Source organism: Oncorhynchus nerka, linkage group LG24 (genome assembly GCF_034236695.1).
Source record: "Oncorhynchus nerka isolate Pitt River linkage group LG24, Oner_Uvic_2.0, whole genome shotgun sequence".
Lineage (NCBI taxonomy): Eukaryota > Metazoa > Chordata > Actinopteri > Salmoniformes > Salmonidae > Oncorhynchus > Oncorhynchus nerka.
Genome location: NC_088419.1, coordinates 31,143,332 through 31,162,171, shown reverse-complemented (window position 1 = coordinate 31,162,171; position 18,840 = coordinate 31,143,332). Strand labels below are relative to the sequence as shown.

The 18,840-nt window shown below is 41.9% G+C and overlaps 1 protein-coding gene across 1 annotated transcript; it reads left to right on the top strand.

The window, feature by feature from the left end:
- The first annotated feature begins 12,767 nt into the window (after positions 1 to 12,767).
- On the top strand, positions 12,768 to 18,465 carry LOC135564299 (uncharacterized). The gene is made up of 2 exons (XM_065008818.1): positions 12,768 to 12,853; positions 13,283 to 18,465. The coding sequence occupies exon 2, from the start codon at positions 15,667 to 15,669 to the stop codon at positions 16,987 to 16,989; it is 1,323 nt and encodes a 440-aa protein (XP_064864890.1). The 5' UTR covers positions 12,768 to 12,853; positions 13,283 to 15,666; the 3' UTR covers positions 16,990 to 18,465.
- Positions 18,466 to 18,840: the final 375 nt, after the last annotated feature.

Here is an 18,840-nt window from a genome sequence, read left to right as displayed (position 1 = left end):
ACGATTCTGTCCTTCCAACTTTATAGCAACAGTATAGAGAAGGCCCTTTCCTGTTTCAGCATGACAAGACCCACATGCACAAAGCGAAGTCCAAACAGAAATGGTTTATCGAGATCAGTGTGGAAGAACTTGACAGGCCTGCACAGAGCCCTGACCTTAACCCCATCAAACACCTTTGGGATGAATTGGAATGCCGACCTAATCTCCAAACATCAGTGCCTGACCTCACTAATGCACTAGTGGCTGAATGGGAGCAATTCCTCGCAGCAATCTTCCAATATCTAGTGGAAAGTCTTCCCAGAAGAGTGGAGGCTGTTGTAGCAGCAAATGGAGGGACCAACTCCATATTAATGCCCATGACTTTGGAATGAGATGTTCGACAATCAGGTGTCCACATACTTTTGGTCATGCAGTGTACCTCAAATGGGTGTGGGAAGTTAAGAACCCATTCCTGACACACATGTTGTCTTAAAGCATTTCTCATGAACACCGGTACGTGTGTGTGTGAGCGATGAGACAGAGAGAAAGCGAGCGCAAGAGAGAAACTTGAAAGCTCATCTCCACAGTTTGAAACAGCCAAGACGTCGTCAACAGTTTTTGTTAATTATTTGGACTTTAGTTTACGAGCACAATATTAGTGTTTACGGAATTGTTTTCACTGAGGACTTCATATTCTTCTTCTCCAAGACACTAATAAATATTTAGAGACTTCATGGCCTTTGTGTTAGTTGCTGTCTTACAAATATGTTGTATGTTTATAATCATATGGTTTCCTGTTCAGGGAAGATAGGCTTAGTTCCCTCTTACCTCACAGACACAACACAAAGGATGTTAGTGGTCCAACACAAAGGACTGAATGAGAGCATTATCAACATTAAGTCAGACAGATTGACTCTGTGTTTGTGGGGTGTTGAGCCATGGGTGCATGGAACCATTCAGGGTTTGGATTACTCATTGTACGTGAACTAATATGGGGTGGAACAGGGTGCTGTGGTTTGTTATGGGTGTACCCACCAATCATGTGCTGCGACTTGTATGCTCTAGTCGGCCGGCCCTCGCTACATATTCGTCGCCAGACCCACTGGCTCCAGGTCATCTACAAGTCCATGCTAGGTAAAGCTCCGCCTTATCTCAGTTCACTGGTCACGATGGCAACACCCATCCGTAGCACGCGCTCCAGCAGGTGTATCTCACTGATCATCCCTAAAGCCAACACCTCATTTGGCCGCCTTTCGTTCCAGTACTCTGCTGCCTGTGACTGGAACGAACTGCAAAAATCGCTGAAGTTGGAGACTTTTATCTCCCTCACCAACTTCAAACATCAGCTATCCGAGCAGCTAACCGATCGCTGCAGCTGTACATAGTCTATTGGTAAATAGCCCACCCATTTTCACCTACCTCATTCCCATACTGTTTTTATACTGTTTTTTTTATTTATTTACTTTTCTGCTCTTTTGCACACCAATATCTCTACCTGTACATGACCATCTGATCATTTATCACTCCAGTGTTAATCTGCAAAATTGTATTATTCGCCTACCTCCTCATGCCTTTTGCACACATTGTATATAGACTGCCCATTTTTTTTTCTACTGTGTTATTGACTTGTTAATTGTTTACTCCATGTGTAACTCTGTGTTGTCTGTTCACACTGCTATGCTTTATCTTGGCCAGGTCGCAGTTGCAAATGAGAACTTGTTCTCAACTAGCCTACCTGGTTAAATAAAGGTGAAATAAAAAAAATAAAAAAATGTGTACACAGGTCATTCAGAAACTGAGACCAGAGCTTAAGAAACTGTTTGCGCTCACTGCTCCAGTCCTCTACAGTTGAGGGGAGTCTCCTTATTTCCTACCCAGCTGACATAGGCCCTAAATATCACCAAGCATCAGCCAGTAATACAAACCCTGATTCAGGTTCCCCCTTTCTCACATAACGATGCACTATGAAAAACCAATCAGTGCAATGAACAGCTGGTGAACATCAGAGAGAATATTTCAGCCCTCTGGTTCATAGAGAGAAAAGTAGTTTATTTCAATATTAATTAGATTCATACAGAGGGGAAATATGGATATAATATGTTCTATGCCAGCCCAATGATGACAGAATTGCATAATAGTCACAAAGCTGGTCCTGGTAAATGCATGTTATTTGGACTTGTAGATTGTGATCAACAGTGCGACTGGACTTCATGAATGTATTTTCTAAAGATCTTAGGCCAGTGACATGGGTTAGGGCTGGATTGGTACTGTAGTGTCACAAGAATAATCTGTTGGTCATTTGTGAATTAGCTGACCACTGTACTATGTGAGGCCACTTTTTTTTCTCTCTCTCTGATGAATTGACATACTGTAATCTAAAAGAGTAACCATGACTTCACATCATTAAAGAATATGACAGTGACGTTGGACATTTACAGTTTACTGCATTTGATAAAAAGGGATATAAAAATGAGAACGGAAATGTAAACCGGGATTAAATGATCGATAGAGTGGAGGGGAATGTGATGACTTCATGTTAAAGGAACTCCAAGCAGATTTGGGGGATAAATGACAGGTTCCATTTTGGCATAAATGTTTTTACAGAAAGAAATGATGGATTTCCCTTCAGGTTTGGACAGAGAGAGAGAATGTAAAAGAGATCCTGCAACTCCAGTTGTTTATGTGTTTACCAAATTGGCAGAGATGCTGTAGTTTGGTGAACACATAAACAGAGAGCGAAAGGAGGAGTACGGGGAGGAGAGGCAAAAAAGGAGGAAAACAGAAGAGAGTTGAATGATTTACCCAGGTCCTGATATTTCACTATGTGGGGTCAACTGTGCCAACTCTCTCCCACTGTCTGAGATTACACTGTTTTCCACTGCACTGTTTTCCTCTCTCTTTGTCTCTCTGTGGTATACTTGATGATTGTGTTTGCCTTACAGAGAATCCCTCTTTACTACACCTTGTGCATAGGAAAGTCAGAAGAGAAAGAACTAGTAAACACTGGTAATTAAGCAGCACACACTTCTTTTCTGTGTTCTACCACTAATTACTTGATGTGATAACTCATCTGACTTGGATAGGTGAAATCATTATGGTAGAAAACCGGATTTAACCCATCTCTGATTCAAAGGATGCATATCTTAAAGTGATGTTCCAGAACTTTAGTATAATTTCAGACAGTAGTTTTGAAAGTGGTGCTCACAAGCTATAAATGGGTCCCTGTTTTTTTGTGTACTACATCATATGTCCTGTTTGTTTGTTGCAATTCGCATGATATGCTAATTATCCAATTTGTGGGGCCTCCCAAGTGGTGCAGCGGTCTAAGGCACTGCAGCGCAGTGCTAAAGGCGTCACTACATATCTGGGTTCGATCCCAGGCTATATCACAAATCTCCGTGATCGGGAGTCCTATAGGGCCGTGCACAATTGGCCCAGCGTTGTCCGAATTAGGGGAGGGTTTGGCCGGGGGGAGCTTTAACTTGGCTCCTCACGCTCTAGAAACTCCTTGTGGCGGGCCGGGCGCCTGCAGGCTCGGTCGTCAGTTGAACAGTGCTTCCGGGTTAAGCAGGCGGGTGTTAAGAAGCACGGGTCATGTTTCGGAGGACTCATGACTCGACCATCGTCTCCCGAGCATGTTGGGGAGCTACAGCGATGAGACAAGATCGAAATTGGGGAGAAAAAGGGGGATAATATAATTTGTACAATATGTTACAAATTTGTTGTGCTTAATATCCCAGACTGCATCTTTCAGCGTGAGATCAAGACTCCATATGACATGGTGGTCGGTGTGTATCTCATGGTTTACAGGCCAGAGAGATTGAGGACAGTAAATACAACAACACTCCAAACGAGTGAGCATTATCATAATAACAAATGCGTAAACAGGCAATATGGTCCACACACACACTTACACACACACACACAGAATGTAGAGATGGAATCCCAAAAACATCTGGAGTTGATATAGAATAAAACTATTACGATATGTGATGACACATGACATTAACACACAAGAGGCTGTGTTTATACAAATGCTGCCAGAACTGTTGAATAGTACTATAATCTGCAGAAAACAACATGGCAGGTAGTAATATTTTAGTGTAGTTGGACACACTAAATGGGTGGTCATTATACATTTTGACTGTTCAGTTAGGTTTTGTGGCAATGCTTGAACAAGATCCGTCTCATTGGCTTTGGTAAAGGTATATGCTGTCTCTGACTCTCTCCCTCCCTCTCTCTCTCTCTGTGTATGTCACGTATCTTTGTATATCTCCTCTGAGGGGGTTTAATTCTGAAAAAGAGTTGTGGGTTGTCAGTGTGGTTCTGATTAATTAAAAAACAACATATAATCAATGCTAACACACAGAGTATCAGCTCCTTGCAAGATGCCGCATAGTTGTTATTCCAAGTTTTAGAGGGCAGGCACCTGTTAGGATTTCACAACTAGCTACGTTTGAGCTTTTCAACTAGACTCCAGAGCAGTAACAACTGGTTGTACATAATATTGTACGATGTTGACCTGAGATGTCTATTTACACAGTCAGAACCACCAGACTCCTGCTTTTACTATATTAGCTTATGGAGTAACACTTCAAACAAAAAAAACATTCTATTTTCTATACTCAATGTGTACACAATCAAGAAAATGGCTGTTGGATGAAGTCCAATTTCTGTCTGGCCCTTGACTCGTTTCCAATAGTTTAAGAGGTGATGATGCACAACATTTATTATTGGAAATAGGAATTCACAAGAAATTCACTGCAGCTCCGGAGTAGTATTTCAGAGGAAAATGACATGTGTGTGTATGTACTCAACAGACCCATGCTCTGTGCTATTGTTCTCTCATCTCTACAACACATACACATCAAATCTACCAAAACAAAGTCTCTCTCTCTCATAACCCTGTGCTCTCTCTCTAGACACACATGCCACTATTAAGACAACTGATACAATAAGGGCCACAATGAAAAATACTGTGTGTGTATGGGAGGTTGCGTGTTTTCTCCCCAGATGTTCCTAGGCTATGCCTGTGTTCTCTATGGCTCAATCTCAGTCAATATGCCTGGGTTTTCAATGGCTCAATCTCATTCCTACAAGGATGACTTCCCCTCTATTTGTAGTGTGTAATACAGCCAATATGCTTGGAATCAATTTTATGTATTTTATTCATTTACTATTATATATTGTCCTTCAGCAAAGGTTATTTTGACCCAATGCAGACGGAAGTTAAGCATGTCTAAACCCTTATACTTTGTCTCTCTCAGTGTGTGTGCATGTACGTGTGTGTGTGTGTGTGTGTGTGTGAGCAAGTCCGTTTCTGCTAACATTTGTTTTTGTAAGTCAGGAAGTGTAAGCCTGTGAACAAATAGAGATTTCTCTCCCCACTCCTTTATTCTGGTAAATAAATAGATATGAGTTTGGAGTGAGTTGTGTTTTCCCTGGACAGTAAGGGGAAAACTAGGATCCTACATAATATCAGTAAGCACTTGTCTATTGTAGCAACCACATTGATTTACTCACTGATCCGTTTAACAATTTACTAATCATTCAGTTTATTTTCCTTTCTGATCATTACTGTACCAATACACACCAACCCAGCTGTTTCATATACTGTACCAATACACACCAACCCAGCTGTTTCATATACTGTACCAATACACACCAACCCAGCTGTTTCATATAATTTACCAATACACACTAACCCAGCTGTTTCATATACTGTACCAATACACACCAACCCAGCTGTTTCATATACTTTACCAATACACACTAACCCAGCTGTTTCATATAATTTACCAATACACACTAACCCAGCTGTTTCATATACTTTACCAATACACACTAACCCAGCTGTTTCATATACTGTACCAATACACACCAACCCAGCTGTTTCATATACTGTACCAATACACACTAACCCAGCTGTTTCATATACTGCACCAATACACACCAACCCAGCTGTTTCATATACTTTACCAATACACACTAACCCAGCTGTTTCATATACTGTACCAACACACACTAACCCAGCTGTTTCATATACTGTACCAATACACACCAACCCAGCTGTTTCATATACTGCACCAATACACACCAACCCAGCTGTTTCATATACTGCACCAATACACACTAACACAGAACTTTCAAAGACATTTAACACAGAACCAACATAGGCAAGGTAGTCAGTATATTTTAAGAACCATTTCATTGTTATTTGCATACATTTTTGTGTTGATTACTGATAAATATTTTGTTATTCTGAAATAGCACCACATGTTTTGATTTCACCACTTACTGTATGTCCAAAGTGGTAATGTTATTTGACATGGATGTTGAGTCAATCATGGTTTTAGCAATCATTATTACTTTGATGATGGAGGGAAGACCTAGTTGATTGTGCAAGCACAGTGAGGAGAATGTACTACCGTGGGTGAAACATGACAAAGATGGAATTAGTATGAATGGGTTCAGACAATGAAGTAGCAAGGTTTTAAGAATAAACATATACTGTAGGTTTCCCCTTAAACAAGGGTACACACAGTAGATGTCTTCTTACTGTACATCTTACATGAAGGGTTGTATTGAACTCATCAAGACGGTTTTATGATGTTAGACCCTTGTATGGTGGGGTTAGTGGAGTTGGACAGGGTGTGTGTGGTGGGATCCAGGCTGATAATGAGATTGAATTTGTTTTTATTCATTTTGGTGGATAGGTCTGGTCCCTAGGAGGCTAGTGATAACAGCACTATATTTCCTGTGTCTATGAGATGAGTCATCAACAGGACCTGTTATGCTCCTCTTCTCACTCTTTCACACTTATTTGTTGTGCTGCTGACCCTCTTCTCATCTCTCTGGTTCTCTCAGTGCTTAAGTAGTCTGATTTCTGATGTAGCCTTGAGCTGTTGATGACCGGCTGGCAAATGCTAACACGGACATTTTTAGATTTAATAGTCTATATCTGGTCTTGCTTAACTTTCCACAGCTCAACACAAGCATACATAAACATGTGAACATCACTCACCTCTCTAAATAGGGAGGACTATTCACACTTTGAGACTATACACACATCTGGGATTAACTGACATACGTTATAGAGGTGAGGTGTGTGTGGGGGGAGGGGGGGAAGGTGTTTACTTTCCAAATGATGTTGCTCAAGTCATAGGGTGTGCAATATACTTAACAGGACAGGTTGGAGGGTACAATTATACCATCATATTAAATGCCAACTGGAATCCTATGGGCTCTAGGTAATTGACATGGGCACATGTAAAACATGCTCACACATTCATTTTATACGTCTATTTTATTGCGTTACTCTTATAGGAATATTTCTGTTTTATGATGTGTTACGTCATTTGTAACCTCAACTCACCCCAGGGGAAATTAAAACATGATTTATTCTCAGGGTTTGAAATGATAGTGTGTGGTGGAAGGATATTTGGCCTGTGAAGATGTTGCCTTGAGAGAAGGTCCAGGACAGAGGGTCTTGTGAGATATTACCTTGGGAGAAGGTCCAGGACGGAAGGTCCTGTGAGATGTTGCCTCGGGAGAAATACCGAGATTGAAGGTCCTGTAAGATTTTTGCCTTGGGAGAAGGTCCAGGATGGGAGTTCATGTTTATGTATTCAGACCCTTTGCTATGAGACTCGAAATTGAGCTCCGCTGCATTCTGTTTCCATTGATCGTCCTTGAAATGTTTCTACAACTTGATTGGAGTCCACCTGTGGTAAATTCAATTGATTGGACATGATTTGGAAAGGCACACACTTGTCTATATAAGGTCCCAAGTTGACAGTGCATGTCAGAGCAAAAACCAAGTCATTAGTTCAAAGGAATTGTCCGTAGAGCTCCGAGACAGGATTGTGTCGAGGGACAGATCTGGGGAAGGGAACCAAAACATTTCTGCAGCATTGAAGGTCCCCAAGAACACAGTGGCCTCCATCATTATTACATGGAAAAAGTTTGGAACCACAAAGACTCTTCCTAGAGCTGGCCGCCCGGCCAAACTGAGCAATCAGGGGAGAAGGGCCTTGGTCAGGGAAGTCACCAAGAACCCGATGGTCACTCTAACAGAGCTCCAGTGTTCCTCTGTGGAGATTGGAGAACCTTCCAGAAGTACAACCATCTCTGCAGCACTCCACCAATCAGGCCTTTATGGTAGAGTGGACAGACGAAAGCCACTCCTCAGTAAAAGGCACACGACAGCTCGCTTGGACTTTATCAAAAGGTACCTAAAGACTCTCAGACCATGAGAAACAAGATTCTCTGATCTGCTGAAACTAAGATTGAACTCTTTGGCTTGAATGCCAAGCGTCACGTCTGCAGGAAGCCTGGCACCATACCTACGGTGAAGAATGGTGGTGGCAAGATCCTTTTTTGTCATCTCCAGTCAAACAGTAAGGTCTCAAATGGTAAGTAGGTTCTCTTCTGCTGGTTGTCAAACAAAGCATTTCAATTAAACAAAAGTTCAAACACAAATGAGAATCAGAATGTCAACTAGTGTTTGTCATCATGGTGACTGAGACATAAGCAAATAACTGCTCTAGTTGCATAAAAAAATGGTCATTTCTCCCATATCTGGTAGAATTATTATTAATTATTATTAATTATTTCAGATATGTTTTAGTCTAAGCAGTAGAAACAACAAACTGCTCTCAACATCCCTGTTTCAGTAGAAAGCTGAGTGATGGGGCTGGAGAAATGTAACCACTCAAATTCATAGACAGAGCTATGGATGCAAGGTCTGACCATCCATGATATTAAAATGATAGTTTTAACCATGTTTTGAGGCTATATAGTGTTTGTTTACATTGACTTTGTTTACAAACACTGAAGTAAAACAAGCGTACATTTTGGGTTCTGAGGGTTTATATCATCAATCTTTCTGTAGCCTGGAGTACTGAATAGAATACAACTTTGTCACGTTTGTAAAGCAGTTCTGTTGTTATGGTTCTACATTTGGTGTCTACAGGCTACTGGATTTGATACAACCTGTCAACCCCTCATTCACCTCCTACATGGATTTCTCCCTGGTAACACCAACACTACAAAAACATACTGTGGGGTTAAATCAACATACAGTATCTGGGGTTTCCCACAGTATATGATCCTTCAGGGGCATCGCTGTTGGACCACTATCCAATCTTAATATCACGCTCATAAGTAAGATAGTTACGTGTGTATTACAGACCATTATATAACGCTGTAGTGTGTACTGTGTTATGTCCATGGGCTATTATCTGGTTCAATGACCATACAGGAAGTTTAAAAAAACTCCGCTAAGGGCCCTATTAAATTAAAATAAATATTTATAAGAGACATTAGGAAATGCAAATGTTGTCTTCTTGCATGGGAAGAATTCGATTTTGACTCATCCGGAAACATTTGATTGAAAAGGGCCCGAAGGTTTTTATTTTTTCTCTCCAAATAGCCATGATTTCAATCAAATATCCTTCTGTAAACATACTCTAATCCTCTCTCTGCTTATCCTGAGGTTATTTACGTTCCGTTCTGTATCAATTACTGTTCTGATGGTTTTTGGGGGGAGAGAAAATGCTGACCGTGACCATACTTACTAACTCACGTGGGCATTATACAGTCAGTGAGTCTGAGCCAGCTGGTTTGGAGTCAGGCTCTATAGTCGATGAGACCACGAATGCACTGTCTCTGTCGCATGCACTGAAGGGTGAGTCACAGTCAGGCTTGAAGTGGTCATAACTACTATGTTTTAATGTCACACGCAAGTACAGTGAAATGCCTTAGGTGCAAGCTCCAAACCCAATAATGCAGTAATCAATATAGCACTAAAAATAGCATAAGGTAGAAAAAACACAGGAGAAATAAATACAAAAATAAATAAAAACATGAGTAAGTAAGAAGCTATATACAGTCAGTTACAATACCATATTTACAATATGCAGGGATACTGGCGTGATAGAAGTACAGTGCCATCAGAAAGTATCCATACCAATTAACATTCCACATTTTGCTGTGTTACAGACTGAATTCAAAATGGATTCAATTTCTTTTTCTCTACACACAATAAGTGAAAACATGTTTTTAGAAACTTTTGCAAATGTATTGAAAATGAAATACAGAAATATCCCATTTACACAAGTATTCACACCCCCAAGTCAATACATGTTAGAATCACCTTTGGCAGTGATTACACGTCTCTAAGAGCTTTGCACACCTGGATTGTACAATACTTGCACATTCTTTTTTTATTTTATTCTTCAAGCTCTGTCAAGTTGGTTGTTGATCATTGCTAGACAGCCATTTTCAAATCTTGCCATATTTTCAAGCGGATTTAAGTCAAAACTGTAACTAGGCCACTCAGGATCATTCAACGTGGTCTTGGTAAGCAACTCCAGTGTATATTTGGCATTGTGTTTTAGGTTATAGTCTTACTGAAAGGTGAATTTGTCTCCCAATGTCTATTGGAAAGCAGACTGGACCAGGTTTTCTAGGATTTTGCCTGTGCTTAAGTCTATTCCGTTTCAGTTTATCCTACAACACTCCTTACTCCTTGCTAGGGCTGGGCGGAATACTGTATTTAACGATATACCGGTATTGATGCACGGACCGGTTTGGGTTTCTACTTTACCTTCTATACCGGTATTTAAATGTTTTGTTAAATGTGATACGCCGTGTGTAACGTCCATTTTTATAGTTTACTACGCTACTTGAGTCATCTCTATACGCTCTCTCTCCATGCCGCTTAACACAGACATAGCCCCACCCCCTGTCAAGTAGCGTGTTTTGTTGTTCCTCGACCACTAGACACTTGCGTTTAGTCTGCATGGTCAATGTAGAACATGCAACAACGGTGATGACAATGATGCTGTTTTCACTTTGCTTCTTAATATAAATCCACTAGCATTTTAGAATTACACAATTAGTTTGTGTTTCTTACATCTGCAAACAGCGAGTTTGTCTTTACTTAACAAGTTGGGCCTTAATCCTGTTAGCCGCTAATCGCTAATAAAATGTACTCAGTCAGAGCAAACAATTACAGTACCAGTCAAAAGCTTGGATATGCCTACTCATTCATGTTTTTATTTTATTTTTATTTGTACTATTTTCTACATTGTAGAATAAAAGTGAAGAGATCAAAAGTATGAAATAACACATATGGAAACATGTAGTATCCAAAATAGTGTTAAAGAAATCTAAATAGATTTTTCAAAGTAGGCACCATTTGCCTTGATGACAGCTTTACACACTCTTGGCATTCGCTCAACCAGCTTCATAAGGAATGCATTTCCAACAGTCTTGAAGGAGTTCCCACATATGTTGAGCACTTGTTGGCTGCTTTTCCTTCACTCTTCAGTCCAACTCATCCCAAACCATCTCAATTGGGTTGAGGTTGGGTGATTGTGGAGGCCATGTCATCTGATGCAACACTTCATCACTCTCCTTCTTGGTAAAAGTAGCCCTTACACAGCCTGGAGGTGTGTTGGGTCATTGTTCCGTTGAAAAACAAATGATAGTCCCACTACGCGCAGACCAGATGGAATGGCGTATCGCTGCAGAATGCTGTGGTAGCCATGCTGGTTAAGTGTGCCTTAAATTCTAAATAAATCACTGACAGTGTCACCAGCAAAGCACCCACACACCTCTTCCTCCATGCTTCACAGTGGGAACCACGCATGCGGAGATCATCCGTTCACCTGCACTGCGTCTCACAAAGACGTCAGACCAAAGGACAGATTTCCACCGGTCTAATATCAATTGCTCGTGTTTCTTGGCGCAAGCAAGTCTCTTCTTATTGGTGTCCTTTAGTAGTGTTTTCCTGCAGCAATTCGAACATGAAGGCCTGAATCACACAGTCTCCTCTACACAGTTGATGTTAAGATGTGTCTGTTACTTGAACTCTGTGAAGCATTTATTTGGGCTGCAATCTGAGGAGCAGTTAATTGCTGATTTCTGAGGCTGGTAACTCTAATGAACTTATCCTCTGCAGCAGAGGTAAGAAAGAGGTCTTCCTTTCCTGTGGTGGTCCTCATGAGAGGCAGTTTCATCATAGCGCTTGATGGTTTTTGCGACTGCACTCAAAGAAACTTTCAAAGTTCTTGACATTTTCGGTATTGACTGACCTTCATGTTAAAGTAATGATGGAATGTCATTTCTCTTTGCTTATTTGAGCTGTTCTTGCCATAAAATGGACTTGGTCTTTTATCAAATAGGGCTATCTTCTGTATACCAACCTTACATTGTCACAACACAACTGATTGGCTCAAACGCATTAAGAAGGAAACAAATTCAACAAAATAACTTTTAATAAGGCACACCTGCTAATTGAAATGCATTTCAGGTGACTACCTCATGAAGCTGGTTTAGAAAATGTTAAGAGTGTGCAAAGCTGTCATCAAGGCAAAGGGTGGCTACTTTGAAGAATCTAAAATATATTTTGATTTGTTTAACACTTTTTCAGTTCCTAAATGATTCCATATGTGTTATTTCATAGTTTTGATGTCTTCACCATTGTTCTACAAAGTAGACAATAGGAAAAATAATGAAAAAACCTTGAATGAGTAGGTGTGTCCAAACTTTTGACTCGTACTGTAGTTACAGTGCCTTGCAAAAGTATTAATCCCCATTGGCGTTTTTCTATTTTGTTGCATTACAACTGTGCCGCCATCCTGTTAGAAGGTAACAGATTATTTTATTACAATGGTTAAAATGTATTTTCATTGTGTTCCATGGCGTTATTCGTCCCCTAGTGGAGCTTTCTGGTACTTAAGACTACACAAACAGGAAGTAGAGAATTCGTTCTGAACGCATAGAAGCAGCTAAAAACAACGATACGGTGCAGGTCTTTCAGTGTAGTTATTTCTTGTCACGCTTCAGCCTTGGAAAATATTTGTTTGTAAGTTCGATTCAAGCATTTAGCTAGTGATGATAATCTTGTTATTGATACAGAGTTGCTTACATATCAATGTTGGTTGGTTGCATTTACTCACACAAATTGCAATGCCTTTCATGTATGTCGTTAGCTGTATTACTTTGCTCGTGCGTCATGCAAACGAATTGTAAAATATACAATACTGTAGTTGTTACTGTTTCTAGTGTAATATGCTTTGTTATTCTACATAGATGGTTGTACATTATTAGAGTAATGAAAGGAGTTAGCCAATTACCATATGAGTAACAATTAGCTATATGGTTTGGCATCATGCCAGATGCATGGTACCTTAGCACGTGCTTTGTATTTATGCAACTTCAAATGTTTAATGTACAGCTACAGTATGTCGGTGTGAATTGAATACTAAAGTATATTCTTTTCTGTATTTTGCAGTTTCACAACATAAACGTTTTCAATATATTCATTCAAGAAAAGTCACACCTTGGGAGTTTTATTGAAGACTTAGTTGTTAGCTATCTGTCTAGTTTTGCATGAGAACGCAACTCAAGGGCAGAATAGTGAAAAAACATCATCACGGCGGGCTCAAGCACAAGAATAACTGCACATGGTGGTTATGTTTCTACGTTCATCAGCCAACAAAGCCTCGTATCCTAGGGAAGACCAGCAGTCTACGATGCAACAACCAGAGCCAGGTGTTCAACAGAGAGAGATGGAAGAGCCTCTTCAGCACATTGGGACCAAGTCTCAATCTACAAGATCAAGGTCATCAAAACAGTCAAGCAGATCCTCAACGGCGAGTTCTGCAGCCATCAAAGCACGTGCCAAGGCGGACGCAGCACATGCTCAAGTCTCCTATGCTGAGAAGGAAGCTTCTGTGACATGCTAGGCCCTACTTTGCTGAACTTCCATTTGAAGTAGAGAAACAAGAGCTTAGTGTTGACCAAGCTACATGCCATAATCCAGAAAGTAGCAAACGGAGCAAGAGAAGAGACTCTCCCGTTCAAAAGAAATGAACAGCAGCATGGTGGAAATGGAAAACAAGCCCACTTCCAGTCACACACACAAAGCTTTCCTGAGTCACAAGTGTCACCAGACCTCATCAAGTACCTCCTACGCCGTGAGATGGTGAGTTCCGGACTCCTGAAGTTTGATGATCGCCCTGAAACTTCTCGAACTGGAGTGTGCTAGAGTAGAAGGGTACCTTCCAGGCCTCGCTTAGCTGGACACATCTCGGGGGGTAAACCCTATTGTAGAGATACTTCCATTCAGTTTACAAGAAAAATGGATAGCACAGGGATCCAAATATAAGGAGGACTATCGGGTAAAATTCCCACCATTCTCGTTCTTCTCGAGATTCATCAGGAACCATGCGAAAACTAGAAACGACCCCAGTTTCACCCTCTACACTTCAACTAACCAGGTGTCTATGAAAAGTGAGAAACCTGCCAGGTACAGCAGCAAGACACCTGTGACTGTATACAAAACAGATGTGTCATCTGAGCCCTCAGACCATCAAGCCAAACCCAGTAAGACAAAGGTTGAAAACCCTGACCATCACTGCCCAATACACAAGCCTCATCCTCTTAAAAGGTGTTGTGGGTTTAGATACAAAACTCTAGATGAGCGCAAATTATATCTCAAAGAGAATGGCATTTGTTTCCGATGTTGTGGGTCAACTCAGCACTGAGCTAAATACTGTAAGGTGTCAATCAAGTGCTCTGAGTGTGACAGCGACAGACATCTTGCTGCTCTGCATCCAGGCCCAGCCCCTTCAATTCAAATACAGACACTGCTACCTCAGAGAAAGAGCATGGCGGGGAGCAAGGTGACAATGCTCTTCTATCTGTCACCTCAAAGTGTACAGAGATCTGTGGTGAGGCAGTCAAATCCAAGATCATGTTCAAAAATATGCCTAGTCAAAGCTTATCCAGCTGGGATAAGAGAGAAAGCTGTCAAAATGCATGTAGTGCTTGATGAACAGAGTAACAAATCTCTGGCCAAGACAGAGTTTTTCAACATCAATGAGAACTTTGCTCCATACACCATGAAGACGTGTTCTGGGGTAACAGAGACTTCAGACAGGAGAGCCGTCAACTTCATGGTGGAGTCTATAGATGGACACATGCAGCTCACTCTCCCTACTCTGATAGACTGTGATATGATGCCAGACGATATGATGGAGATTCCCTCCCCGACATTGTGTATCATCATCCCCATCTGCAACCAGTTATGGACAAAATTCCAGCTGTGGGCCCAGACGCTCCCATCCTCCTGCTCTTAGGACGAGACATCTTAAGGGTACACAAGGTACGAGAGCAAATCAATGGGCCCCATGACACTCCTCATGCACAGCGACTCGACCTCGGGTGGGTCATCGTGGGTGAGGTCTGTCTGGGAACGGCTCACCGACCAGCCAATGTTAACGTGTTCAGGACAAACATACTTCAAAATGGTCGCACATCCTATCTGAGCCCTTGCCCTGACATCATCCAGGTAAAAGAGAACTACAGCAGCACAGCTCAGAAACGCATCTCTCCCTCTACAGTGCACTCGAGAGATCCAAGCACAACTGTGAACACAGACAGCCTGGGATGTTCCGTGTTCGACAAAACACAAGACGATGATAAACCAGCACCATCAGTGGAGGACAAAGCCTTCTTGGACATTATGGACAAACAGGTTTTCCAGGATGATGGAAACAACTGGGTGGCTCCACTACCCTTTCACCCCACTAGACGTCGCCTCCCTAATAACAGGGAGCAGGCCATGAACCGTCTCACATCAGTTCGCAGGACTTGCGTCATTTTATTGACTTCATGCAAAAGATGCTGGATAACGACCAAGCCGAACCTTCACCGCCACTAGAGGGAGACAAAGAATGTTGGTATCTGCCCATATTTTATGTTTACCATCCACAAAAGCCTGAACAAATAAGAGTAGTATTTGACTCCAGTGCTAAGTGTCAAGGCGTGTCACTTAACAATGTTCTGCTCAGTGGTCCAGACCTAAACAACACACTCTTGGGTGTCCTAATGCGTCCCCGCAAGGATTGCATTGCACTAAGAGCAGATGTACAACAAATGTTTTACTGTTTTGGTGTGCGTGAGGATCACAGAAATTACTTAAGGTTTCTCTGGTATGAAGACAACAACCCAGATAGAAACATAACTGAGTACAGAATGAAAGTCCATGTATTTGGGAACAGCCCTTCACCAGCCGTAGCCATCTACTGCATGAGACGAGCAGCGCTACAGGGTGAGAAGGAACACGGGACAGAACCCAAGCAATATGGAGTGAGGAACTTCTACGTCGATAATGGTCTGACATCAGTAGCTACTACAGAAGAAGCTATCAACATTCTAAGAAAAACACAAGCAATGTTGGTGGAGTCCAACATGAAACTACACAAGATTGCATCCAATAGCAAAACAGTTATGGAAGCCTTCCCTATGGAGGACTGTGAGAAAGACTTAAAAGATCTGGACCTAGGAGTGGATCCTCTCCCCTTTCAACGGAGTCTGGGACTTTCCTGGAACCTGGAAACAGACAGCTTCTCATTCCAGGTGTCCCACAATGAGAAGCCTTTTACGCGGAGAGGCATCCTATCCACAGTGAATAGTCTTTATGACCCCCTTGGGTTTGTGGCTCCAATAACAATGCAAGGTAAAGCCTTAATCAGAGAACTCTCTTCTGATCAGAGTGAGTGGGATGCCCCTCTTCCCACAGAAAAAGAAGAGGAATGGAAAATGTGGAAGGAATCTTTGATGGAGTTGGAACATATGTATATTCAGCAGACCTACATCCCAGTCTCCTTGTCTACCACTCAAAGAAGAGAGCTACACATCTTCTCGGATGCCTCTACAGTAGCCATAGGAGCGGTAGCCTACCTGAGAGTTATTGACTCGGAAGGTCAATGCCATGTTGGATTTGTCATGGAGAAATCTAAATTGGCCCCTCGTCCGGCCCACACTATCCCACGCCTAGAACTGTGTGCGGCTTTGCTAGCTGTTGAGATGTATGAACTGATCAAAGACGAAATTGACATTGATGTAAATGCGGCCAAGTTCTACACAGACAGTAAGATAGTTCTCGGTTACATCCACAATGTCACCAAAAGATTCTGTTTATGTTGCCAATAGGGTAACTCGCATCAGGAAGTCTACCCATCCAGATCAGTGGTGTTATGTAAACACTGACAGCAATCCAGCAGACCATGCAACCAGGCCCACACTTGCTGCGCTCTTAAAGCACACCAGTTGGTTCTCAGGTCCACCGTTCCTTACCCAAACAAACTCGAGTAAGCCTGAGAACGTACATTTTGACCTTATAGAGCCTCACGCAGACGCAGAGATTCGACCAGACGTCACTGTCTTTGCCTCTAAGGTTTCTGGAGCTCAACTCGGCTCTCATCGCTTTGAGAAGTTCTCAAGCTGGAAAGCCCTCAATCAAGCCACAGCATGACTCATTCATGTTGCCAGATCCTTCCATGAAGGTGCGGACAACACCAGCTGCAGAGGCTGGCATGACTGTAATAAACCATGCGGTACAAGTGAGTTGTCACAAGCCAAAACAGCAATCATTCACTGTGTGCAACATGTGAAAGGAATTAGCCTTCAGAGAGGAATTAAATTGCCTTGAAAAAGGAAAAGAGTTCCCAAAGCAAAGTACACTGAAAAAGCTGAACCCAGTGATTGATGAGGATGGGTTGCTGAGGGTGGGAGGCCGCATATCCTCCGCCGACGTTACAAGACGAAAAACATCCTCTCATCATCCCACGGACACATCATGTTGCCACTCTGCTGGTAAGACATTATCACGAGCAAGTGGCTCACCAAGGCCGTCATTTTTCAGATGGAGCTATTCGAGCAGCAGGCTTCTGGATTATTGGGAGCAAACGTCTGGTCTCTGGTATCATTCACAAGTGTGTCACCTGCCGCAATGTTAGAGGGAGGTTAGTTGAACAAAAGATGGCTGAAGATTTTCTGCCTCCATTTTTCATAAGACGTACAAAGCCTTGGCTTTATCAATCAGAGCACCTAACGTGTTGGCTTACCAGGCATAGCTACTGGAGGATGTGGGGAAGCAACTGAATCAACTGGACCCTGAATCAGGATGCTTGGGATGAGATCTGTATGATTACGGATCTAAACCTCCAGGCCACCCATAATGCCATCCGTCTGTGGTTGCACCATGAGCCTGGTGGTGGTGGATGAAAGGGCACTTTGTCTGTTAAGCTGGACAAGCTTAGCCAAAGAGAAAGTGGAGCTCCTGGATGTCCCTGTGACACCCAAAGATTTGTTCGGCCTTGATGTCGTGTGATGTGTAAGAAGGAAGCCGAAGCCCGTTGGTCACTGCAACTCGACCTAGCCTCACAGCAGGGAGGGGGCAACAAGCTGGCTTTGGGGGCCCCAAACCCCCGGCGACTCAGCAGACTACACTCTTAGAAAAAAGGGTTCTGCGGCTGTCCCCATAGGAGAACCCTTTTTGGTTCCAGGTAGAACCCTTTTTGGAACCCTCTGTGGAAAGAATTCTACATGGAACCCAAAAGGGTTCTACCATCAACCAAAAGCACTGCAAAAATTGAAATCTAAGTAAGATTAAATATGGTAAATCAAGGCAATATATGCTTGTTTTTTTGTCTGACAAGATATTTATTCTTACCAGGCAGTTTTTATGTTGGAGCATTTCACTTGTTTCAAGCTTTTTTTGTCTTTAAGGATCTTAATAAGATAATAGAACTTGTTACTGAGATTGTATTACTGGTTCTGAGTAACTTTATGCTCAAAACTAGAATTACCAGAATTACAAAGCTGTTTGATCAACACTGACAAGTACGACACTGCTTTGTCAAAGTCCAAATTTCTTATTTCAAGCATCTTATCCTTTTCATCTCTTCACATATTAACAACAGATATTGACCAAATGGAATTCACTGTTTTATTGTCAATCCCAGCACAGAAATCATGTGGACAAAATACAGTACATAACAA

Bases quoted from the DNA above. Each gene is read 5' to 3' on its own strand.
- LOC135564299 (XM_065008818.1), top strand. From the start codon at position 15,667: ATGCAAAAGATGCTGGATAACGACCAAGCCGAACCTTCACCGCCACTA.